This window comes from Pollachius pollachius (genome assembly GCF_949987615.1).
Source record: "Pollachius pollachius genome assembly, chromosome: 16".
NCBI classification, from domain to species: Eukaryota; Metazoa; Chordata; class Actinopteri; order Gadiformes; family Gadidae; genus Pollachius; species Pollachius pollachius.
Window position 1 is genome coordinate 17,581,037 of NC_136949.1, and position 27,126 is coordinate 17,608,162.

The 27,126-nt window shown below is 47.1% G+C and overlaps 1 protein-coding gene across 1 annotated transcript in view; it reads right to left on the reverse strand.

Moving 5' to 3' along the window:
• Window positions 1–527: 527 nt before the first annotated feature.
• Window positions 528–27,126, reverse strand: part of eva1aa (eva-1 homolog A, regulator of programmed cell death a) — a 62,577-nt gene continuing 35,978 nt past the window's right edge. The window contains exons 6-8 of the mRNA XM_079753415.1: window positions 6,423–6,560; window positions 3,569–3,802; window positions 528–2,663 (exon numbers count right to left, since the gene is read on the reverse strand). Of these exons, the coding sequence (XP_079609541.1) occupies window positions 2,242–2,663; window positions 3,569–3,802; window positions 6,423–6,560 (794 nt within the window). The 3' untranslated portion in view covers window positions 528–2,241. The remainder of the gene's footprint in view (window positions 2,664–3,568; window positions 3,803–6,422; window positions 6,561–27,126) is intronic.

A 27,126-nucleotide genomic window follows, 5' to 3' on the forward strand; every position in this document is an offset into this window, starting at 1 on the left:
AGAAATATTAAATCAAGGACATTTGTTAAAGCCACTCGTTTGTCCATAGCAACAGTCGGATTGGTTGTAGTGTCATGAGTAGAAGATGAACAGTACTGTATGTATAGGGGGTATAATTGATAAGCGGTATGGTGCACACATTTCTGATTAGCGATGTTTAAGTTAATGGAGGCATGTGGGTTGACATTTTAAATATAGACTAGTGCTATATTTTGCTAAATTTTGGCTGTCTAGGACTAATCATATAAACCATGTCTTTAGATTATAGGTCTAACGGATACATAATAAGGCTCAGTTTGCCATGATGATGACATCTTTCTCAAACAATTTCGACCATAATGAAAGTTTACAGTTCCACAGGTTTAGACACGAAATATGCATTCTACCATTTGCCACCAGAGGGAAACCATATGTCATTTCTCATAAAACACAAACAGATCGTAACCATATGCAACTTACAAACAGGACAACTGGTTGGTATTATTTTATCAGTTTATTTCCAAACACATGACTCATATTTGGTCTCACATAGCTATTGTCATGTTTAGTCCAATTCATTAAGAAACAATTTTGGTAAATCCCTAAAATGGCATTTGAGAAGGACAGATGGCAATGTGTTTCTCTAATCTTTAGTCAGAAAAGGTAAACAATTCAAAATCTTTTAAAATCTTCTTCTAACAATTATTAAGGTTGGATCCATGGCAGCATATGAACAGCATTTAAACAGTACTGGATCAAGGATAGCTTATATTCAACTGGCAACATGAATTATGTGACCACACGTTGTTGGTCCACCTCTTAACAAACATGACTCTTTGTCTTTTCAATAAGCTATTCAAATGTATAAACCGCCTGTCTAGATTAACCACTCAAAGTATTGCATAGCTCTGGGATACAACGTTTTATTTAGTTTAGAAAAGAGAGGGAAGTGGACAAAAGAATCCTATTGTTTTCCATGAGGTCTTCAGACTAGTCTTCCTTCAGAACCACAGTCATCCTTTGTAGCTGCTCAAACATTTGGCATGATCTGGTTATGTAGATGCCAGACTGGCTATTAAGTGCAATATGTTCCATGGAGCCATTCATGCAATGTGTATCTAACTGCACATTCCCAAATTAGCCGGCACAAACAATAGTGAATTAGAATATAAAATATAAACAGGCGGGCGGCCTGTTCAGCAATGATTCTAGTGACGTTACTGCTGCTGCAACACATCTAAACATACAAAAATAAATCACCAAGCCTCTTTGAGGCTGTTATCATGTTGATTTTTAATTTGTTTTTAAAGCTATCACAACCGTTGCAAATGGACCGATTGCCTGGTAGGACGCACAAACACAAACCAGCAGAAACACTAAGGGGAGCATCCCTGAGGCGCCACACAACGTGTTGTAAGAGTATAAAAATATCTCATTAGAATTCATATTCAATTGAAAATATACGAAAAACAAAAAATATACAAAACAATAAACTATTAAATATTATAAAATAGATTCCATATGGGGTTTGAAATGATTTCCCCGAAAATACAACTTATTTAGTTTTTTTACATTACAGTTCAAATTGCAGCATGGTTGTCGTCTGTAGAAAGTCTTTTGATTCTCTATATCCCAGCATGCACCACTGCTGCAGTGATCTGTAGTTAATATCCAATCATGCTTCTCTCCGTTCCCAACTTCAACACTGGAGGCTGGAGGGAAAATTGTCGATGTCGTTTATCGTCCATCCTCGCATTCTGCCTCAAAACAGAATCACACTGAAAGCCATGGGCCCTACGGTCTGTTTATTAGGTCTGCACAGGCCCTCTGAACCCCAGCGGCCTGTGATCCCCAAGGGGTCCCTGGGAGGTGCAGGGTAGGTGTGGTAGGGTGAGGTGCAGTACAGCTGACGACCCTTCACTCCGACCACCTACTCATAAAGTTGGTGTGTGTCGTAGCTAAGCTTAGCCATGCTGTATGTCGTAGCTCTGGTTCTCTGAGAGCTAGCGTATTGTGCCCACCAATAATAATAATAACAATTATAAAAAAAAGCAGGCTGGATTTTTCACCAAGCAGGGAGGGTTTTTTGTTTCCCACACAAGTCAATCCAAACCGCTCCATTGGCTGTGGCTCCCCTCCTTATCAGAGGTCAAAGGTAAAACCCTGACCTCACGACCCCACCCCTCCCCTTCCCTGCTCCACACCCGTTGTGTTCGCCTCCGTCCCTTGTGTGTTATTGTGGTGACCCCGCCCCCGGCTCCGTCAGTAATAGCGGTTGAGGCTCCGTGTCCCCGGCACGTCGGGCTGGCCATTCATCCAGATCTCTCTGATGATTCGCTCCCGCTCCTCCAGCCGCTGCGCCCGCTCCAGCTCCTCGGCCGACGTGAACACGTTGGTGTTAAGGGTGCGCTCGAAGCGGCGGCGGCGGCGCGCCGACACGTCCGACGCGGTGTCCCACTCCGAGTCCGAGTCGCTGGAGTCGTCGTCGTCGTCGTCGGTGGAGTCGGCGGCTAGCCGCGCCCGCTTCTTTTTCCCGCCGCCACCCGAGCCGGAGCCGTGGGGGGGCCGCTGGTGGGAGGGGCAGTCGGTGCGGCAGGAGATCTGCACCACCAGGGCGAAGAGGGTGAGGAAGAGGCCTAGGCACACGCCGCACACGAAGAAGAGCGCGCCGCGCTCTGGGTGGTCTGGTGGAGACAGAGAGAGAGAGAGAGAGGGAGAGAGAGAGAGAGAGAGGGGGGGGGGGGGAGAGGGAGAGAGAGAGAGGGATGAGGGGATAGATCTTATTCAATAATCAAGTCAGATCTACAGTTTGATCATTTGAGGTTTTCAGTCCCCATGTCGAATATCATTCTGAGAGGGATGGAACAGGCCCTCCATTTAAATGTAAAAAGTTACAAATATTTAGAAATAAGCCACTAGTAGAGAGGAGGGCTAGCCTGCTGATAGCAGGTGGAAAGTTTGATTATTTGAACAAATGCGCAGCACATTGCATCATGCAGACAGTGTTTATTTGAACGAACAGAACAGAACAGGAAGGACCCCTAACTACCCCTGTGTCAATTTCAGCGGCTGGCTGTCAGGCAGTTGACTGTGTGTGTGTGCGTGCGTTTGTGTGTGTGTGTGTGTGTGTGTGTGTGTGTGTGTGTGTGTGTGTGTGTGTGTGTGTGTGTGTGTGTGTGTGTGTGTGTGTGTATGTGTGTGAGCGTGTGAGCGTGTTTGAAGTGCTTGTAAATGTAGCAAGGTTTCTCTAACTATCTGTCTGTATTGTACTGTGTCTGTATACACTCTAAGCTATATTTACTTTGTTCATGGTCTCTGGTTAGAAAGAGGAAACATTTGGTTTGGACTACAATACTGTTTACTCTGATGTTGCTGTTTAGGAGCATAGTATCCAACTTCTGGCAACTTTCAAACAAACATACGCAAACGGAAAATGTCCCCACTCACTATGACAGCACTGGTAGCTGTGATGTCATTGAGAGCATGATGATTCTATTAGAACTTATTACAAGAACCCCCCACCCATCAAGTGTAGATGTGGATTGGGCTGCCGATCTGCCCATTGAGATGCGGCATTCTAGCTTCCTACCTGCTATGAAGGTATAGGCTGCCAGTGCGTCACTGATAAGCGCCATGTTTGGGCCAGAGGTGGAGTTGTTGAGGGGGTGCATGTCCGGGCCTTGTGGAGGTCCTCCTCCTCCTCCTCCTATGCCTCCCACACTCTCTCCTCCTCCTCCTCTTCCAACAACAGCTCCTCCTGGTCCGGCTCCTGGAGATTTCTCCTCCTCTGGGTACGAACCCGACTCCCTAACGCGCTTCCTCTCTGCAGGGAGAAATGAAAAGAAACACAAAGTATGTCCATGAAGAGGTGATAAAAACATAAACCCCAACAGAACAATATGGCAATACGGCATGTGTCTCAGGAAGTAGAGCGGGTTGACTGTAACCGGAAGGTTACTAGCTGAATTCCAAGCTGAATGTCGAGGTGTCTCTGAGCAAGGCACCTTACCCTAACTGCTCCTGACGAGTTGGCTGTCACCCTGCGTGGTTGACTCCGCCGTTGGTGTGTGAATGTGTGAATTAATGGATGTAAGTCACTTTGGTCAGCAAAATCCACTAAATGTAAAAAATAAATGTAACAATAACAACTTACTCATTAATTTAAAACATACATTGTGCTGCTGTATTGTATAATAATGTTTGTTGAAATGTCCTCATTCCGGCAAAGAGTGATTCAATGGTTTCCAGTCAGACAATGGTGGTACCAGTCAAGGTAATTTACTGTAAGACAAACACATTCCATACAGTTACGTGTGCGTGTATGTTTCTCTGGAGGCTCAAGACTAGCACAGGGTGTACATGCCTTCAGCACACACACACTCACACTGCAGACACACGCGCAAATTCACATACAGCCAGGCCCCAAAGCAGCGGTGTGATTCAGAGCTTATCATGGCATCTCAGCATCGTGAATACCGGGGGGAAAGCGCACCACATGCTCAAATGTTTTGACTTGGGGGAGGCGTTCAAAAACCCCCACTCTCAGAATGCCAAAGCAGTGTATTTTCAAATGGTCCCAATGGTTTCCCCTTGGTTTCCCCCCACAGCCTTTATCCCGAGCTCTCCCTGCGACCGGGCGACGCCATGCGGTTAGTGCGGATGTGTGTGTGCATGTGTGTGTGTCTGTGTGTGTGTATGTGTATGAGAGTGTGTGTGTGCGTCACCTTGTGGAAAAGTTTTACAATTCTACAAAGTCTTTACTGAGTGCATAACAGGGCAGCAATTCATAATTTGACATTTTCTTGTCTTGCTCATATTGATGAATTGTCAGAATTTGGTTATCTGCCCAAAAGCCAGTGGTATTAGTTTTGCACTTTGAAATATGCAAAGTACGTTCAGTTGGTTACACTTTCCAATAAGGGTTAACCCTAACACTGTTAAATAATGTACAAATGTTAGTTTATAAATTATTAGTTAGTGACTTAGTCAACATGAACACCATTAGTCAACAAGAAAACCATTAGTAAATGATTACTAAACCATTAGCAAACTGATAATTAACTGAAGTTAACAATAAAGGTTTATTCATTCTTATATCTGCATTAACTAATATTAATTAATGGTTAAATGTTGTTCCCTTAGTAAACAGTAAAGTAAACAGTAAACAGTACAGTAAAATGTTACTGTTCAGTTTACCTCCTAATAATCTGCAGTGTACCAAAATTGTTTTTTCAGCATCTTCCAGAGACACTCTGTTTTGAGAAGTATCAGGGAGTACCCAGACTCTCCAGGCTGCTGACACATTTTACAGCCGCTACTATGTGAGACGGTCAGGTCAAGCAGCCACAGAGGAACAGCAGAACACTGGATGGTAGCGTTTTGGTGGGACGACCTCCAGGACACAGCAGGTAAGCCATGATTCATTTAAGAGATCCAACAAATTATAACAAAATGCAGGCATATTCTGTGTAAGTGTTTGACTATGTCACCATCTCAAATTCTATAGAAACTGACTTCATTGGAAGCCTTTCAAATGTCCTCCCGGGATCCGGTGCAGTACCCAACATCTGTTTCTCACCAGAGCCATCCCATGAGTTTGTACCCACACAATATCCAGTGCCAACACATGCCTGAACCATCATTCACCAACATAATGACCACTTTATACCATTTTAAGGAAACCATTGACTTTGGACCTGGCAACAAGTGGCTTTTGGCGAGTGTGAATGTGTAAGCATGTGGGTAAGTCAGCCACTGTGGTTATAACAGGCAAAAAATGGTTGATCTGGTTAACTAATTGTCGGAGCTGGCGTGAGACATTTAGTTTCATGTGTTTTGAAATGTCCTATCAGGTGGATCTGCTGGCGTGGTCGCGTGTTATGTCCAGAGGGATACATGGAAGTCTAGATCATGCAGGCTTTAGAATTGGTGTATAATGGGAATGGGGAGGTGTGGTCATGGTTTAATAATATAGCAGGACCAAGAAAAGGACACGACGATGACTGATCAGAAGGAGTGATTGCAGTGGACATATTTCTAGCTTGTTTTGAATGTGCCCGAAACTGACCTTACTGTTTACTGTTCCCAAACATCAACATAACAACCCCCAATCCCATCCTCCCCCCTTGCACTATTAAGTGAACTGTCGACGAAAACCAGTTCAACTAGGAGAGAGGTATGAAGGGATGAAGTTAGCGAGGTCATGCGTTACGAAGCAGTCCAGCACCCCAGGACACACCTTTCGCCTCCCCCCTATCCGCTGCTCCTTAATTACCTCTGGGTCTCTAATTAGCGAGGAGCCAGGCAGAACAATTACTGGTGTGTCCATATCACACGTCCTCTATCACAGTGTCTATCTTTGTGTGTGTGTGTGCAGGAGAGATAGAAAGATAGTTAAACACACACACACCAACACACAAACTCTGAGAGGGGATTGTGCTCACCTGGAACAGTGTCAGACGGCCTGACTACGGTCCCCTGCGGGGGGGCGCTGTCTCCCACCACGTTAGGGTCGTGGGCGCTGGGGGACAGAGGGTCCACCGGAGCACTGGGTTCTGGCTCCTGGAGCAGCTTCTTGGGCACTGCAGAGGAAGGAAACAAGACGGAGTCAGAAGGAGCCGTATGGGGCCCACAAAGCGCACCTGGAGGTCAGGCCAGCATGGTGGGAGCTCAATAATATTTATGGTACAGTTATGTTGATGCTTTGTTCTTTAGAAAAGTTCCATGGAGAATCACTTCACATGTGATCGGTGAAGCAACCGAACAAAACCAGACAAACTTCCAGCAAATGTAACACAACATGACATTTTGAAGGTGGAATAGTACGCGAGAGGCTGTGGGTGTACGTGTCTTAAGAACACGCGGCAGTGCAGAGCTGTGAGGCACAACAGTGTCACTGATGCATCCATGCTGGGTGAGGTTGCGCAGTCAAAACAGTGATTCACACCCTCCCACGGACCTGCGTCATGACATTCCCGAAAGCTACGCACAAGTCCCCCCCCCCCCCCCCCCAGCATCCAACCAGACCGCAACTATCTCACAGCATCCCGTGAGTCAGGAAACCCACCCAGCCGTCTGTCTTGTGACCCCCCTCCCACCGAAAAAAAACCTTACCCTCACTCCCATCAGCTCCTCAATAGTAAAATAAAGCAACACACACAATGCAGTGTATGATACATTCCTACCCCCCCTCCCACCCTCCCTCCCCCACATGTGGTTGAAAACCTTGGCCACGCTCCGGGCATTATGCTGGTGTGTCCCTGCGCTGCGACACGGCTGATTTACAACACTGCGCGCCAGAGGATCTGGCCGTCCGTGCGTCCGTTTGTTTCTCTGCTTGTCTCTCAACAGTGGTTACATTCTACTGTGCTGACCTCGGATCAGACGCATATGTCTCTGTGCACATAAGAAAAGCCCTCCGAGATGTTACAGATGGACTCGCCAACCACAGTATCTTGGAGGCATTTTAGTGTTCATTTGGATTGTAGGAAAGAGCAAAAGTCCCTCTGTTGTCCCCGCATCAGATCCCAAACAGCTCAATGATCATTTGATTAATAAGAGATATAACCATGAATATTATACAAGAGTATATTGCTTTATTCCAAGACAAAGCGTTTCTGAGTGAGCTTCACTGCTTTGAGTGTGTTTGTCTAAATCAGAGAACAAGGCTCAGGGACCGTTTAAAGCAACAATGCATTTCATATTCAACTCATGGGTGGAAAACAATAGAGGGAGGGGTCTTCAGAGACCCCTCCACTGAGCTTTACTACAGACTGTGTTTTCTCTGGCTGGCGGTGCGCAACAAACAGAGGCTGAAGTTGGAGTCAAGGATCAGGAACATATAACAGCTTGCAAATATTTCGAAGCATTGGAGGGAAGGGAAAGCCTGCTAAAATAACTCTCTGCAGCGACTGACAAAAAAACCCAGAAATGTCTGAAACTCTGTTTCATCTATTTTCCTGTTTTGCCTAAGCGTTCGGGAAGCCTGGTATTATTCCGGTATCGTCTTCCGCGGTCAGCCGCAGCTGTCCATCATCCAAATAGGTTTAAACAAACGCATGCGGACGCGGTGCATGGACTAGATTAGCTTGGAAAACATTAAATAAACACAGAGGATCCGGAATACAGCAGCGGTGGTGGCCGCGGTGGTGGTGGTGGTGGTGGTGGTGGTGGGGGGCAAGGAAAGAGAGGGAGAGGGAAAGAATTTGAGAAGTCTGATTGGTTGTGTCGTTTGCCGCTCTCCTAATCATAGGTCTTAACCCTCCAGCCCTATACCATGCTGCCACCAGCCCCTTGCTTTGCTCTGATTGCAGCCTTCTGATTGGCCCTAATTAGCTGCACATGTGGCCCGGAGTCAATGATTGGATGCTGAGCGTAGGCACATGTTTTTATGCACACACACACACACACACACACACACACACACACACACACACACACACACACACACACACACACACACACAACCACACACAGGCCCCGATCAAATACATGCAAACACAAACAAGTCCGAGACGTGTTTGTGCAGACAGAAACACAAAAACATGCAGACGCCCTCTGTCTCTTGATCTGGGACAGGAAATGTTCCACAGTCCTTCAGGTCCCCTTTAATCGAAGCACGGGAGTGAGACGCATCTCCTCCACAGCTCAAACCATCCCTCTGCTGGTCTGCTGAGCAGCTCAGAGGGAGAGTGGGTACAGGGATGGCTGCTGCTCGCACACAAGTAATGGTGAATAAACAGCAAATAAACACTAACTCCCAATTAAAAGCGTAACACAAACCACACTCACAGCGGGCCAATGAGCGCGCCGAGCCAAGCGCCAGGGAGAGAGAGGAACCGAGGGTCGAGAGGAGGAAAAGGGAGGGAAGCGCGGAGAACAAATCCCGGCCCAATGACCTGGAGGTATAATGACACGTTGCTCAAAAGAGCCCGGGCAAATCAGACCAAGGTTTTTATTTCCCAGTCCAAAGTGCGGGACCCGCGCCAGGACTCAGCCCCCAAAAAGCTTTGGGACGCCCCGGGGGGACAAAAGTGAGAGAGAGAGAGAGAGAGAGAGAGAGAGAGAGAGTGCCCATAACAATGGGCCGTGTTTACACTGGCACCACCCTACTGTTTTCACTGGACTCTGGGGGGGAGTGTTTGAGTGGGTTTGTGTGCCTGTGTTTTTGTGTATGTGTGCACGTGTGTGTATAGGCATGAGTGTATAGGCACTTATGTGTATGTGTGCCTGCGTCTTTAGTGTGCTAGCGTTGCAGTGTGTTCGAGTGAGTGTGTACTTGTGTGTGGCCCAGCAAGCGAGTGAGTGCAGAAGTGCACGTGCATGCGTGGCCCATGTGCTGACCAACGCAGAATGGGCTGCAAAAGTATTAAACCAGAGCCAAATCCTCTCTATATTACACAGATTACTCCGTCAACCCAGCAGGGTTTGTTTGACAGCGTTCTGCGGCCGTTGCCAGGGAGGTGCAGCACAGTGAGGCACAAAAAGTCAGGCCCTCATAGAAATGAGTTCCTCCAGACCGATGTAGGCCATTTTTAACCCTACTGGAGTACGACTCCAATCTGTGCTGGCATGCATGATCCAGGGTTTATGTATTTCTTTTCATGCTCCGACCATGTTTATGATGGGTGAAGCAAGTGGACAGCAGCCATGGTTAGTTTTGAACTCTTTGACCAGCGGCCTGGGTGACATGCAGGGGGGGGAGGGACTGCTTAAACACTAGGAAAGAGAGAGAAAGAGAGAGAGAGAGACAGGAGTGTGTGTTTGTCACATGGAAGAGGACACCGGAGACAACTCCTGAGACTAAACACTAAGATGGGGATTAGGTGAGGACCACGGCAGTGAAACACAGCCAATATGCTCTGGAACAGTGTGGCATCGGTGTGTTGTATATTTGTGTGTTCGCGTGCGTGCGTGCGCGTGTGTGTGTGTGTGTGCGTGCCTGTGTGTGTGTTTTAAGAGCCGGGGCAAAAGCCTCTGGTTTCAATCAGACCACGACCATTGCCTGTTTAATCTACAATATAATAACTGTTGTCTGATGCCAGAAATCTCACTTGATATGCGTTCACAAACACACACAAACACACACACACTCCAACCAACACACAGCCTTCCCTGCACTTAGACTCACACCTCTGAACACATCTTGCGTGTTTGTATTCAAGCGGAATATGTTTCACTTAGCTAATGGAATTCCTGAGGAGAGCAACCTAGAGTGTAAAGGGCAGGACACACACACATGAACACACACCCACACACACACACACACACACACACACACACACAGCCAACACCACCATGACAATATCCATCTGACAGGATGTGAGTGTGTGTGTGTGTGTGTGTGTGTGTGTGTGTGTGTGTGTGTGGTGTGTGTGTGTGTGTGTGTGTGTTTGTGTGTGTGTCTTTGTGTCAGTGTGTGTGGTGTGTGTATATGTGTGTGTGTGTGTGTGTGTGTGTGTGTGTGTGTGTGTGTGTGTGTGTGTGTGTGTGTGTGTGTGTGTGTGTGTGTGTGTGTGTGTGTGTGTGTGCCTGCTCACACATGTGCCAATAGGTAAGGCTTATGGGGATTCCAGGTCCCTGACCCAGGGCCAAGCCAAGGCATTAGCTCAGTGTTTATCTTTGTGGAAGCCGGAACCCCCTGGCCCCCCTAACATGGGTCCCAGTGACGCAAACATAAGTGAGGTTAGGTGTAGCCAACACTGTGGGGCATGTGTGGGAAGAGAGAGAGCTAGTCAAGCTCATGCGCTGGTGGGGCTGTGTCAGAGCTCATGGTAGCTATACTCCTTCTCCTCCCTACACACAGTGGACCAGAGTTTAGGGGTTTGGGACAGGTAACTTGAGTTGCACAGGAGGTTGAGGCCGGCAGGGTGTGTGTCTGTGTGTGTGCTTTTGATGTATTCCTCTAGCCCATTTTATAGCGAGAACATGGGCCAATCCAAGAGGTACAATGTAAGAGAGAGGGAGAGGAAGAGAGACAGAGTGAGAGAGAGAATAAGAGAGAGGGAGAGAGAGAAGGGGAGAGGAATAGAGGGTGAGAGAGAGAGAGAGAGAGAGAGAGAGAGAGAGAGAGAGAGATAGAAGGAGAGCTTCAGGTTTTTTTATACAAGTGCAGCTGATTGCTAGCGAGCCCGTTTACCACAAAGCCGCTCAGCCGCTACCATTAAAAGTTAATTTTAGAGCAGTGTAACACTGGCCTGGCAAGCCTACTTTTTGTTTAAAAAAAGATTAGCAGAAGAAAATGTCCAAGTGGAGTGAACATCCGGAGCGCTCTGGTTGGTCCCTGAGCTCCAGGGAGGGGGAGGCTGAGCTGATTGGTCCCTGGGCTCCGGGGAGGGGGAGGCTGAGCTGATTGGTCCCTGGGCTCCGGGGAGGGGGAGGCTGAGCTGACCCGGGGTCTCTGGAGGCGGGTTAAACAGAGGAATGTGTGGAGCAGCAGTGGGCTGGCAGGACCTCAGCCTGATGCGGTCGCTGCGCCGGGCCAAAGACAAACAGCGCACGCCAACATTAAGGCTCATTAAAAAGAGAGAGAGAACTACAGGCACCCGGGGGGTCCCTGGGGGTCCCTGCCCGCTGAGGCAGGGCGGGATGGGTGGAGGGGTACGAGCCGGGGGTAGAGTCGCTCCGGAGGTACACTCCAGCTTGGAACAGTGTCACAGACCGTTTGCCCAAATCCTACCCTGCTCGGGTCGCACACACACACTTCAAACACCAGATACACACACATAATCATACATACATGTGTCCAGACGGTCTGTCATTAGGACAGATGCAGAACCCTAAATAGCTGCCGCTGACAATGTGAGGTCATAACAATGTGTTTTCTAGGCCCCCATTTTAAACACCCCCATTTAGACACATGCACACACATGCAGAACCACTACACACACACACACCCTACTCCACCTATTCAACCACAGCAGGAGATGGTTGTGATCAGACTGATCCACCAGCCCAGTAGGCTTACTATTCCCATATTTGGATGTGTCATGGTATCCATTTTTGTTTTACACCAAGGAATTCCACAGCTCTTAAGAAACACATTGTTTACTGGATAGTCTTCTGCACACTCATCAGACTACAATCCAGGGAGAAATAATTTTCTGATCCGTCTATTTTTGGAAAAACGAATAATAGACAAGAAAAAAGTGTTGAAAATGAATGTGGGATATTTTAAAGCACAACAACGCTTCTTTAAAGGTCCCATGACATGCCACCAGGTGTGAGTGTGATTAGCCGTTTCCCATCTAGGTGCGACACGCCCACCTGTGATGTCAAGGGGCAGATTTCCAAAACGGCTTGTAACGCCTGATCACACCACACCTGGTGGCATGTCATGGGACCTTTAAATGGTTGCTGTTTAGTCTGGCAATGTAAGGTGACCTGAATAAGAATAATGAATCACTGGATTGTTGTGTCGCTCTCAGCATACATCCACACCAACCCGCCTTACAGACTTCTGTAAGCAGCACACCAACACATCCAAACCTTTACACAAAAAAAACACTAATCGCCTTCCGCTAACTTCCGCTCTCATGCGCGTGTGCGTCCTTTTGTCAAAGCCAACTCCCTGTTTCCAGACATGGCAGACGTCGCCTCCGGGCATTGAGCCTCTACACATTTGTGTCATTAGCACGTCTCTATGACAACAGCAAGGTGGACCCCAACATACCCCAACATACAGACCCCTACTGCCACCCAGCCCCTCTGCTGTCTGATGCTGCCCTGTGTCCACAAGGATGGGGCAGTCGCTGGGTCATCAATGAGTGTAGCCCGCCTAAATTCCCCCACCACCACCCCCAACCCCATAGCGGGAATAGCATAGAAAGCCCTTGCTTTGTCTAGAGGCAAATATGACAGAAATAAAGACCACAGGTTGCACTGCCACAACATGTGTGTCATAGCTCTATGGTGGAACTAACTTTAGCCGAGGAGAACAGCTGCTACAATTTAGAGGGACGATAGATTAATTGCTGTGTGACCATGGACTAATGTCTGTGGCTGACATTGTCTTGCTAGCTTTTTGTGTGCTGCATTACTTCTTTCAAAAACAAGAATCTAGATGCAGTATTTAAATAGACCACATTATAGTGAGAACAACCTCTAAACGTTGGATTTAGTTTTTTGTTTTTTTTTACCAAAGACTAAACAAAACTACTGTGTAAAGGGTGGAAGCACATATGTATGGTTGAGGTAGTGATATGTTATACATAGTGAGTGACCTTAGAGTAGCATGCATTGCTTCAGACATATGCATTGCTTTTTCAGTAAAACCCAGCCATGAAGAGATAGATGGTATGCCATTGTCTGGAAATTACATGAAATGACCAGAGCTCTGCCCATACTATTATAGCCCTCGTTATTCTTCTTCATTTTTGTCTGATTACAAATGCATTTTTATACATTGCTGTGCAGTATATCTGTGTTTGGGTGTGTATACCAAGTTTTTCTATCTTCCATTTATGCCTGTATTTTAAGTGATAGATGGGCATATCATAACAATCATCTTGAGCTTTGCCTTGAGTGTGTGGGACAGGCTCGGTTTGTTTGTAAGCATGTGTGCGTGTGTGCTAAGTGAGAGAGCAGGATGTGCTCTTCATCACATGTCGAAGGATTGCCGAGTATTATTCATTAGTCATATTAATATGCCCCTTAACTAACGACCAACACACACATTGGCTTTGATGCACACACCGATTTCATAGTAAAAATCCTTCCTTCTCCATGTTCATTGTGTTTAACTAACGAAGCAAAACAGAGCAGAATAGAAATCCAAAAGCGACACTACTGCGTAAACATAGAGAGGCACTTACGTTGAGCTACAAAAAGAGGAAAAAAGCACAAGCAGAAATGAAGAAGGTGAGCGAGAAGGGGGGAGGAAGAGTAGGAGAAGGAGGGAGAGGATAGTGGGTGCCATAAACTACTTCTGAAGAGGACTTTTAAAATAAACACCTGCCTTAGTGGTTGAAGCACCAAAAGGCTATGTTGGTGCGTCTGTGTGTGTGTGTGTGTGTGTGTGTGTGTGCGTGTGTGTGTGTGTGTGTGTGTGTGTGTGTGTGTGAGTTACAGCACCACTGGAAGGATAGCATGCCTTCCAACCCATACATCTTCACTACCAACAGCAACGCAGTGCCTATTTTATACATACAAGAGCAATGGGACACACACACACTCTCTCAAACACACATACACATAGACACACACAGACACACAGACACAGAGAAACACACACACACACACAGACACACAGACACACTCTCAAACACACACACACAAATTCCTATTTACATTAGGAATCTCTTTTTCCCACAGCTGAGAATGTCTGGCTTCCCAATCACTGTTGGGGGGGCTCCAGTGGTGTAGTAAATCTGTCGGCCGTAGCGCTGCTGCAGACCCCCACTGATGCTTCAGGTTTGAGCACTCGCTGGTTAAAAGAGCTGGGGGGGGGGGGTGTTGACATGAGGCAGACTCGCAAAGAGCATACTGCACACTGACACACAGGTCAACACCTGACACCCACGGGCCGCACACATTACACCCAACACCTTTCCCCTTCAGTTCACCGCCGAGTGGGAGCGGAGAGAGGGAGGAGGAGGACCCCACGAGGTATAGGAAGGAACATATTCAAGAGCATGGAACAATCCAACATAGACCCATCCAACAGACATACATGCGTATGAAAGTGATTGTACAAACATGCTCACGTCCTCGCCAGGCCGTGATCAATAAGGCTGACGTGCCCCAAAGCAGCTATGTGGAGGAGGTCCCATTTCAACCTCCCCACTGGCTTATAGCTAATAGTGCAATGCCCATGGCCCCTGAGGGCCCTTGTAATGGGGAGAGAGGAGTTTTAGGGAGTGCAGGTCGAGGCCCACCCATGAATTCATCAACATTGAACATTGAACTCATTCAGGCCACCTTTCAGTGCCAGCCTCAACAGCAACTCAAGAAGAGTTGTTTAAAATATCACTCATTCATTTTCAACGCTTATATTCTCGGCTATATGAAGTTTCCAAAAAACAGTTTTTTCTACAGCGGTATTCCAATTCTTTTTTTCTTCATGGCTAACGTCAGCTTGCATAGTTACAGAAGTCCTGGATTCATGGAGGCATCGCTAAACAAACAGAGCAGGGAGGTCTGGGCTTTGCAATAGCTGACCAACATCCACATCCATTAAAAACATGGAGGAGGGAGGACAATGTCCAGCTTTACAGTGTGGCCTATCATTGTACAACTCTGGAATATTCTGGCAACGAACTAAGGCAGAAAGTAAGAAAGAAAGAAAGAAAGAAAGAATGAAAGAAATTGATGCTCTATAAATAAATCGATACAGTTCTGGCTGAAGAGCATTTTGGCTTCACCTTAAAAGATTCACTGTCCTCTTCAAGACGCTTCCTGTTCAGATATATGACTGAAGATGGGAACATGTTTACCCAGATATGCTTACACAGCCCCATAACTCTTTCAGTCCGGAGAACCGGGCGAAAACACTAAATTATATCTGTCCGCTGGAAACCCCATCGCTGTCCAAGGCAAGGAAACTCTGATTCATGTTGATGGAATCCTGTCAGAGAGGTAAAGTCAATCTAAGTACAAAGCAGAGCACCTAGAGGATGTAAGCGACAGTCCACCGGCAGCATTCAGACCCATCCAACCAGAGCTATGCATAGTGCTCCATCACAGAGCAGCACACAGGTAAGCTATATCTAGTAGCATGGATGCTAATCAAACTTTCTTCCCCCCTGCCTATGAACCACCTTTTCACTGCCTCTTCCAACACTGGCATGGCCCAATTACACGCCGGTGTCGCGTTTCAGACAGGAAACAGATGGTTAGGGAGCGAGGAGGAGGAGGGGAAAAGAAGTACGGGACTGGACCCGATCGCCCCCCCCCCCCCCTCTCTCCAAACTCTTTCCCAGCTCCCCATCTCGCCCCTTCATCTGATTCTTCCAGCCTTTTTAATCCACCCCTCTCTTTCTCACCCACTCCTGCGATAATGTGCGTTAGCAACCACATAGACACCGACCCCCACCACCACACAGGCGCACGCAAACACACATGCACACTAACAATGCTCCATCATCCCCTATTCATCTTGCGGGCGGAGGGCTGGAGGAGGCGGGGCCCGGCGGGGTCTGGCTGGAGATCACAGTGGGTTTGGGCTGCCCTGTGACATCTCTAAATGGCCAGGGCACTCTGGCCCTCTGCTATCCCAAGGGGGCTTGGCAGGGGCTATTTCAGTCACGGGACACAGTCCGTGTGAAGGAGAAAGTACATTGGTGCGACCCTGCTGTGAGTTAGCTTCCAGAATGTCATTGTTGTGCAGGTGACCGCGTCTGAAAGCATGCACATGTTTGTGTATCGATAGATAGAGAAGAAGAGTGAGGTCCCCCGATGGGAATGCAATGACCCCCGCGGTGACGCCCAGACAACAGTGGTAACAACAGAAACACCAGCCCTTATGATGATGAGAGAACACATGAAGTCCGTTAAGCGCGCCCAGCGGTAACCCACGGCAACCGTCTGACACATTCCTTGGCTTAGAGAACATGGGCTGAGGGGGGCGCTGGAAAGGTCTTTGATCGGCACGCGACGTCTTAACTCACGCTTAACTAGACACATTTAATGGCAATTATTGCTGACTAAATATGATGCTGCCGGGTTTATTTCACTTTGATTTATTCAGTTGATGGATTGGTTTTGTTATCCTAATAATGTGATATGTAGTTATGCAGACCTACTTTGATGGTGACTTTTAATTTTACAGAATGGAAAAATAAATCACTCAACTTTGTCCAGAGTTCAAAGCCATAAGTAAAGAGAGAAAAGCCCTTTAACAATCCTCAACTTGAATAGAATTTACACTGATACATAAATATATAAAAAATCAGGGTTATGTATTTTGTACTTCACTCATACCATAATATTAACATGTCCCAATAAACTGTTGATACCAAACTCTTGAAACAAAACAAAATACCAATATCTAAAACTGATGATTGAGCATTAACTCACCCCGAATCTCCACACTTTGACAGCAACACAAGGAATATCTCATTAAAAACAAAACTGTGCCATTTCTTTGTGGCTCGGCAAGATACTTTTATGGTAAATATTGAGTCTACATTTCCAAATCACTGCATGTCCCACCTCCAACGCAGACAAACGCTGAACCGGTCCCACAGACTCCACTCACTCTGCTTCGACAGCTATTTTAACACTTCACTCTCTTAGTGGAGGGTGTTTCATCTACGTCACGCTTAATTTAGCATGTCTGCTAATTGCTTAAAATAAAGAAAAACCTCTTAATACGGGTGTGATAAAACTACTAAAGCTTTGGCAACCCAAGAACACATGTTTACCCTCGGTCCAAACAAGCCTCCAAAGTGGCCCTGACTGAAAACACACCGCAGGATCAGGAACTCTGATAGGAGGTTGGGAGGCTTAATTAGAACGGCACCCTGTAATCCCTCCAGTCTTTATTGAAGGGCGATGCGGTCTCTTGTGGAATATTTGGCCTTTTGCATGTCTGCAGGCTTCTAATAAGCACTCATATTGAAAGAGTTAAAACAAAATACACACTGGGTTTGATTGGAACCCTGTGATGACTGGAAGCCTGTGATGCATCAAAATGACATTTTATCTTTGTTTTGCTGTCGGTTTCTTTGTCTTTTTACCCTGTCCTTTCATCATCTTGAGTCTTTGTGTCTTGACTCTGAGTCACCCTATGTCTCTGATCTCCCTGTTTGTTTGTAGCTCTCCCTGTATGATGCTGCTGTACTTGTCACTATGTTTCTCTCTCTCTCTCTCTCTCTCTCTCTCTCACTCTCTCTCGCTCACCCAATTCAACAGCCTTCAGCTTTTGCTTCTGCTATTCTATGTTTAAAATATTCTTCAAATCTCTTTCTCCCTCTCCGATGTTTTTCTCTGTGCCATATGTTCCTGAGCTGCCTCACGATTCGTCCTTCGACAAGACAAATTGGGTTTAACAAGGGGTGAGCAAAGAGGGGGTTGGGGCGACAAGAGATGGAGAGAAAGAGAGCAAGAGCAAGAGGGAAAGAGAGAGAGAGAGAGAGAGAGAGAAAGGGAGGGACATAGGGAGAGAAGAGAGAGCCCCTATAAACACAGCACATGCACATCACCAGTCCCTGTTAGCAAAACCGCAACATCGCTTCTACTCACACTGACTGACTCCTAGCTCCAAGACCAACAAAGACTCGCAATGTTGCATGCTGGTATATATGTACAACACGTGTGCCTTATTTTACACACACAAACACACACACACACACACACACACACACACACACACACACACACACACACAGACACACACACATGAAACCATAAAGACAATAAAAGTACCAAAATGTAAAATAAATAGTTCAGGGCTTTGTCTGTGAGTATGTTGGCTCCCACTGGGACCTCCAAAGTGGTCACAAAGGCCATTACGACATTAGAAAAGCTGCCAATCATATCAAAGTACCCCAGATTAGTTGTGAAGCGAGGGCTCCCAGTGGGTAACGCAGGGTCCAATGTGAAAACGAAGCCCTGGGCTTGGGCTCAAAACACATTAATAAAGGTAGCATTCATACCGCAGGAGCCTGGCAGACACTCTGTCTCTGCTCCCTTGTGACGGCACGCTCTGCCTTAATTGTGCTGAAATGACTGAGGAGAGGCCAGCCTGCACACACACACACACAAGCACACACACACACACACACACTTACACACACACACACACGTGCGCACTCACACACTTACTAACGCTATGGTGCGTGGTAGTCGCCCGAGATGTGAGTACTTGGAAATTAAATATATTTTATCCTGGGTTCCAGGTTCAGCCAAACAGAACCACACATCCTCCTAGGCTTTCTCACTTTCTGACACACGCACACAAGCACACACACACAAACACCCACCCACACACACACACACATGCACACACACACGCACACATAGTTACATGTATATAGTAATATATGTCTAAGTGTAGGTGTGTGTGTGTGTGTGTGTGTGTGTGTGTGTGTGTGTGTTCTTGGGGTAGCGTGGTGGGGGGATGAAGCCTGAATTCTTTCTGCCTCCTGGGTGACCCCGCTTAAGATCCAGAACGGCTCCCCCCCCCCCCATCAATATATTCCAAGACACGTCATAATAACCTGAGAAAACAGGAAGTACCCGCTCATAAGAGGGTCCGGCGCAGCAATGCTCCCCCATCGGAAGCAGAACCAATAGAGGGCACAGTGTATTAAGTGTATTAATAGACGGAAGACCTTTCTTAAGGTGAGCCCACAGGGTGTGGATGTAGAAGTCCCTGGGCATGTTTGGGGGATGCCTGTCCTGTAGGAGGTTCTAAACAGGTACACAGGGGTACGGGGGGTGTAGGGCCCATGAGGAAGGGTGCCAAAGTGAGCCCTGCACCCCACCATTCCTCACTAACATCAGGTAGCTGCCCGGGAGGTTACAACATGCCACATCAATTCTGCTTTGGCAATCAGGGATCTATAACACACACACAAACCCCTCCCTCCTCACCATACACACACACACACACACACACACACACACACACACACACACACACACACGCACACACATGCACACAAACACTTGTACCCTGAAATTAAAGAATGACAAAATAAGAGAACGGAAAGAAAGAACAAGCAAGTCAGGAGCACATAAGCACAGAGGAATGTATGTTTATGAAGCTTAGGGGGAGGGGAGCGAGGGATTACGAAAAAGATCAGATCAGATCAGATCAATGATAGAGAGGGGAAAGTGGAGGTTGAGGAGGGGGGAGAGAGAACGGGAGAACGATAGGAGCTTTGTCCTCTCTACGAGGGGATGGGGCCGCAGCGAGTCCAGCTCCAGCTTCCGCTCAGATTCCACACACAGCTAATAAAAATTGAGTTTGAAAGCAAACCAAGCAAAGAAACTTCCGACCTTTGAGTTAAAATGAAGCCATGTTTTGATGAATAATGTTTCCTCCCGTTCAACGCGCCTGTCTTAATCTGTGGGTCAAGTACCGTTGCCAAAGACCACAATAACGCCATGAAAGTCAAAATGTACTGCTCAGCCTTCATGTTTGTGAGTTCAGGTTTGGATGGTGTGGTGCCGGAAGTGGAAGAAAAAGGGGGCACAAAGTAGGCAGCGTCTGGACAGACTGACTTGAGTAAACAGAAACGTATCACTGAGAAAGGAAAGAAGTTAGCGGCGACTTGAAACACATAAACACTCGTGTGTACACGTACAGCGAGAGGCACTCATACACACAGGGACTTAGACTTAGAATATACATGGACGCCGAAAACACCGAGCTTAAAGAGTCAACGACATTGTATTTGTCGGAGCCAAAATAAGTTGAAAGGCTCCGCCGGTGGAGCCGGCGTCACAATGACATGTTTACGAGAAACCAAGTGTGCTCAGCCCGTGGCCGACTCTAGGAATAAACCCCCTGATTTACAGGAGGAGCAGTGTGAGCGAGTGGAACAAACAGCAGCCTTTGAGCTGCACCGGATCAGCTGGGAGCCAACAAACCACCTCAAGTTAGTTGTTTTACTCTTTTTTTGGATGTCCTTGTTGTTTTTGTTTGTTTGCTTCTTTTTGCTTGTTTACGAGCTACGTCTGTCCGTCTGGTTTATTGTTTCCACCAGATCCACAAGCTAGACTTTCTCGCCGCGGGTCATTGTGTTTCGGAAAATCAGTGGCTGAGATGAATTGCCACTGTGGTTTGCGCTGACATTTTCTGCAATTATAGCGGTTACCTCATATTCGCTGTTCCAGGATACCGCCTTCAAGCATGCTCTCTCTCTCTTTCTCTCTACGAGCGATGCATACTTCGCCTCCTTATCTATCTTGTACTTCATTTTCTAGATGGTAACTATAAAACTACCACCAACTAGAAGGCGATTCAATAATCTCAGTGTCATCGTTGGCCTGGGGCCAGATATCTGAATGGGAGGTGTCAACCTGTAAGGTTCTTGGTGACAATGTGCCACCTTTCCATTACATAGCAAAGAGGCTCCAGGACTCTATGCAGAAAAACGAACACCTCATTAGCAACACAAACAACTCTCTATGGAGAAATGGGCATGCATGCAAACCCACACATACATACGTACATGCACACACGCACACAGACACACACACACACACACACAAACACACATACACTCACACAAACAGGCACAGAAAGACAGTTCGCTGTCCTGAGGTGACCCATAAATAACAGGGTCAAAGGTGTTTATGTGTCTGTGGGGGGAGACAGTTTAGATTTCTCTTTTCTTCATCACTACACGAAAGGTGTGTATCATATGGCAATTAGGAGAACAGGGTAAACGGCAGCCAGTCTGAACCAGTGACCTGACCATGTAAGAGAATCTTGGGTTATGATAATCAGCTAAATATAATTGATCTCAATCACTGGCACGGATACTCGATGTTTCCATGGAAGTACCAAATTCAACCCACCAGCTCTACCTCAAAAGCTGCTACAAGTTTCACTGCAAAAACATAGTGGGACTTCAACTGCACACACACTGACAGACACACACACACACACACCTGCACGCACCTAAGCAAGGACACACGCACAGACTCAATCTTACAGTGTACAATCTAAAGTGGGTTTGCATACACATCTCAAATCATGAGAGAGCTTCAGCTGACGTATGTACAAGCCGATTCAGACGTTAGCCCGCAAATGAAAAGAAGTGTAAGTACCCATGTTACTTTTTTACTGCACCCATTACTATTAAAAGACAAAGTGCAGGCTTAAAAAAGAAGATCACTTCCCAAACAAGCATAAAGCAAAGTCAGTCAGCATTCAAACATGGCTCGGGCGAGAGAAACCTATAGAGAGAGAGAGAGAGAGAGAGAGAGAGAGAGAGAGAGAGAGAGAGAGAGAGGGTTAACAAGAGAGGGAAAAAGTGTGAATGAGGGAGTGAGGGAGAGTAAGGGAGAATGAGAGTATGAGAGAGAGTAAAGGAAGGCAGGCTGACACTTACACACACATGGCTGAGCTCCTCTGTGTCCCGATGCAAGTCTGTGTGTGCGTCTGTTGTCTGTCGAAATAAAACCTTCCTCTCCCCTCCCCTCTGTAGTCACGGTCTGTGTGTGTGTGTGTGTGTGTGGGGGGGGGGGGGGCGGTTGGTAGGTGGGCTCGCTGATGCACGGAGGGGGGGAGAGAGCGGTAAAAACAAGCGCTCACGTGCGCCGGGAAAAAACAAAACAAGGATAGTCCTTTCTTTTAGACGCTCCTGAGCTGCATCTCCAACGTAAGGCTGAAACGTCCTCTTGTTCTACTCGCTTGCTCTGCTGCGGAGATGAAGAGGGAGGACGGAGGGGAGGAGAAGAGAGAGTGAGGCAGAGGTTCTCGTGACCCGTTCCTCTTCTCCCTTTGGTTGTTTCTTCCTCTCCCTCTGTTCTCGTCCTGCTCTCGGGCTGAAGTCAGACACAGCCTCTAGACGACTGGAATGTGACAGCGAGAGAGAGGGAACGGGGTGTTGTAAGAGAGAGAGGGAGAGAGAGAGATAGAGAGAGAGAGAGAGAGAGGGAACGGGGTGTTGTAAGAGAGAGAGAGAGAGAGAGAGAGATAGAGAGAGAGAGAGAGAGAGAGAGAGGGAACGGGGTGTTGTGAGAGAGAGAGAGAGAGAGAGAGAGAAGTGAATTAAGACAGAGGGAGCGAGAGAGAGAATCGAGGCATGTAGAGTGTCCGCCTACACGGCCTACTACTATGTGAGAGAGCTGCTGCTGAGAGGCAGGAGAGAGAGAGAGAGAGAGAGAGAGAGAGAGAGAGAGAGAGAGAGAGAGAGAGTTGAGAGAGAGGAAGGGGGAGGGGAGGGGTGGGCTCTGTGTGTAGCGATGTGTGTGAGTCACTCAGAGTGTGTTTTTGAGACAGAGGGGGAGTTAGAGAGAAAATAAGTGAGTGTGGGGTAGGCAGGAAATGACCTGGGAATTTCATTCAGCTGAGATCGGGATTGGGGGGACTGTGGATCAGGTGTACACGCTGTATACCTCCGGCAGGGGTTCTCTGCAGCATTGCACCCCCCCCCCCCCCTCCCGACACACACAAACACACACACATACACAAACGTCACCATCACAAGTTTTGTTCAATATATCTCTCATTCTCCCTCTCCCTCTCTCTCTCTCTTTCTCTTTCTCACTAGTCCCTCTCTCCCTCTCTCTCTCCCTCTCGTGCCTTCTCTCCCTTCTCTCTGTTTCATTCTCCTTCTCTCTCTCTTTATCCCTCTCTCTCTCTCTCTCCACCACAGGGTGAAAACTGACACAAGCCGCAGACTGGAAGGCATTAGTCTCCGCGACCCACAGACGAAACCGAGGGAAACCTCACTCACACGTTCTTCAACAAGGTTTATCAACCATACTCTCACACACACAAACACACACCTATACACACACACACCTACAGACACACACAAACACACACACACACACAGACACACACAAACACACACAAACACCTACACACACATACACACAGACACACACACACACACACACACACACACAAACAAACACAGACTCCTCCTCAGTACTCAAATTTATGGGATGGCGTCGCTAAGCGTAGGGACAAGAAATCTCTTGGATTGCGAAGCGGACACAGCTAGCTGGCGGCGGCGTTCAGCCGCTGCTCGCTGATCTGCTGATTGTGCAGTTTCCACAACAACAACATTGCCGCCTTTTCGGTTCACCGAAGAAAGAAAACACGTCGGCCAGAAAAAAGAGACAAAAATGCAGGGTGCAGGGAAACGTCTGACTGTTTACAGTGTGGTCGTGTGTCCGTGTGTGTGTTTGTGTGTGTTCAAGCAATATGCTTTAAGTACAGATTTGTGTGTGTCTGTGTATGCGCACTAAAGTTAGCTTGTAGTGTGTGTGTGTGTGTGTGTGTTTGTGTTGGATGTTTGTATGTGTGTTCTCAAGTGGATTATGTCTGCGTTCTTTGATACCAGACCCACTAACCCTAACCCTGGTCATTTATGATGTGAACTGAATCGGGCCATCTGATTGGTAACCAACACGGCATCAGAGAGAGGAGCCATACTGCCCTTGCCCAACCCATTCTGTTGAACCTGCCGTCTTTGATGAGGTGGGGCTGTAGGGTGCAGGAGCCACAAAAACCCAGACAGAAGATGCTTTGACTGGGAGCAGTAGAGCAACATAACCCTGCTATCTAAGGAACACATATCAGAAGGGCCCCTGCTCTCACTGGTTACCATAGCAACCATACTCAACGACCCCTGACCTCAATGAAAAAGGTATGTCGGAAAGAAAGGTGTGTGTGTGTGTGTGTGTGTGTGTGTGTGTGTGTGTGTGTGTGTGTGTGGGGGGGGGGGGGGGTGCATGTGTGTGTGTGTGTGTGTGTGTGTGTGTGTGCTTGTGAGTGTGTGTGGGTTTCACAACGTCACAATACATTTTGTGAGGCTGTTTAACAAGCTGGAGATGGAACATAGATAACTCCACTAGAGTCCTAACCCACAAAGAAACCAGTGAACATGCAGCCACACTGGACACCACACTGATATGGGTCAGGACATAACCTTTTGGGCTGAATGTCGTACAGAGAAATTCAGTGGAAACCCAAAGAAAGATGACTACATCACATTATATGAGGACTCATATCTAAGAGCAAATCATCATAAACCAGAGAGCATCAAGCATTTCTGCTTCATAATAAGGGCTTTGCTATTTTTCATTGATACTGTCAACATTCTGTGTAATTCCTCCGAACGGTAAAAATGGACTTGAACAACTACTGACACAGAAAAGTCTGCTCAGTAATCCTCACTCTCTCTCTCTCCCGCTCTGCCTGCCTCTCTCACTCTCCCTCCCTCACTCCCTCTGTACCCTTTCCCTCACACTGTTTACCAAGCAGTCTGTAGATATCAAAGGGTCTGGCTGGCCCACAGACATATCCCTTCAAAGGCCATTCTGCTCCTGTGACACAAGCCAAAGCCGCACCTCTGAATGTAATGATTAGCTACGGATGCTAACTCCTCTGAAGCATCCCTAAAGGCATGGGGGATATGTGTGTTTCGTCATGGATACTGCTGCAGTTATTTAACCGGTAGAACCTGCTGGGATCACTGAATGGGGCTGATCTTTTCAAAATGAAGGGATATAACATCTAAAGAAAAACTTTTCAAAAACCAAGCAGCTTTTCGATAGAGATCACAGGTGGAAGGTGTGGCGTTCAACACACTGAGCTTCTTTTCTAGCGCACAGTTTGTCGTTCAGGATTCAAAGGTTTGGAACGCCCACTTTTCTCTCTGTGAGTATCAGCGGTCCGGAGAGGAAGATGGAAGATAGAATAGAGAGTAGATGAGTAGATAGTGTGTGTGTGTGTATGTGTGTGTGTGTGTGTGTGTTTGTGTGTATGTGTGTTTGTGTGTGTGTGTGTGAGAGAGATCGCCATGCCAACAGTGTGTAAAAGACCTCATTTCCACCTCATTGTCCTAATCCACTTAGCTTGTATATCACTTCAGAATTGGATGTGGGTTTACGTTGGAGATCGCCCAAGATGATGTAACCCATTTAGAGGAGCTTATGTGTTTAAAGGGGTGCGTTGGGACTTGTGTATATTAACAAAACATCCATAGGTTGGACACGCCCGATAATACTGTTGAACCGGAGGGAATCGACTTGTCAGCTGACCAAACACATTGAAACACGTCCAAACCTCTGACCCTAACCTAGCAGCCATCACCATGGCAACGCTAACCCCACAAGCCCCCTCCTCTCTTCAGGTTTCCCCTTTGTAGGTTGTGGAGCCGACAGGGTGCCTGGCAGCTGGGCGGGGGTCCTGGGGGTAGTGGGGGCTGGGGACCACACCCAACAGGGCGTGGCTGGCTCCGATAGGTTCCGTAGTGTAATGGCTCTCAGATGCTGCTCCTCACGCCAGGCCTCCCTGGAGGGAGCTGGAGTGGGACCAGTTGGTGCTAAACCTATAACTGGAGCCAGTGTGGCTGTGTGTGTGTGTGTGTGTGTGTGTGTGCGCGCGGTCAAAGCGTGTACGGTGGTTGTAGCCGCATGAGCCAATGACCATGAAAGGCATTTAAAGTGATGGCTAAAACATGATCTTGGCATGAGATGTGCTCAACACACTAATGCACGTTCACACACATACACACACACGCATGCACGCACGCACACACACGCGCACACATCCACACACACACATGCGCACACACGCAAACACACACGCACATGAATGCACATAAAGTAAAATTAACAAAGGTGCAAACACACACACATGCAAGGTGTGTCAGGGCATTTGGGGGTAGGAAGAGTCCCCTTTGTCTGTGTATTTGCTGTCATTCATCATCTGGTTGCATGCTCTCTGTACACTCAAAGGTAACTGTCCCATGGCTCAAGACCATACTTAATGAGGTTTGCCTATATTGTAATAACAGTCAGTACAGTTAAAGTCACCTTATGTCATGGGCGGGCTAACAAGTCCACTCTGGGTTCATTTCAGAGACACCATTTGGGGATCCCTTCCCTCACGTTTATTTGCGGCCTGTATTTATTTTTCAGTGTTGAGAGCAATCATATTGTTCTGGGCCTATTTCCTCCGGGAAACACTTGTAAAAGTGTTCCTGAAGGGCTTGGAGGAGGACTCCTCCCTGTGTTGACACTCAGGTCATCTTCCTCTATGATCCACCCAGAGAGGGAAACATACCAGTCTCACCCAACATACCAGTCTCACCCATTTCACCTCACCAGGTCCATCTGCTGAATGCTACATTCTACCGTTCTGCGACCACATGCTTGTTCTCAACTTGTAATGACATATAAAGTCCGTCCAGTTTGGGAAATTGGTTGATTGGCAGATACTTGTAATCACATCAGGGGCGCACGGACAAAGAACGTTGCTGAAACATTTAGTGGTGTTATATAATTTCTAAACTAAATAATATTTTATATTAGTTACGGTTATATAGCCTTATTCTAATTGCTAAGGCTGGCCCTGGTCTGAACACTGAATCTGAAAGACTAATAGAGCTCAGGTCAAGCTTCCTTCCTCCTGACTAATTAATGCTGAAGTAATGCAGAGAAAATTTAAAAATATAAATAGTGTGAATGGTATTGACACAGAGACTCTGCGTTTGCCATTTTTGTTTTCGGAAT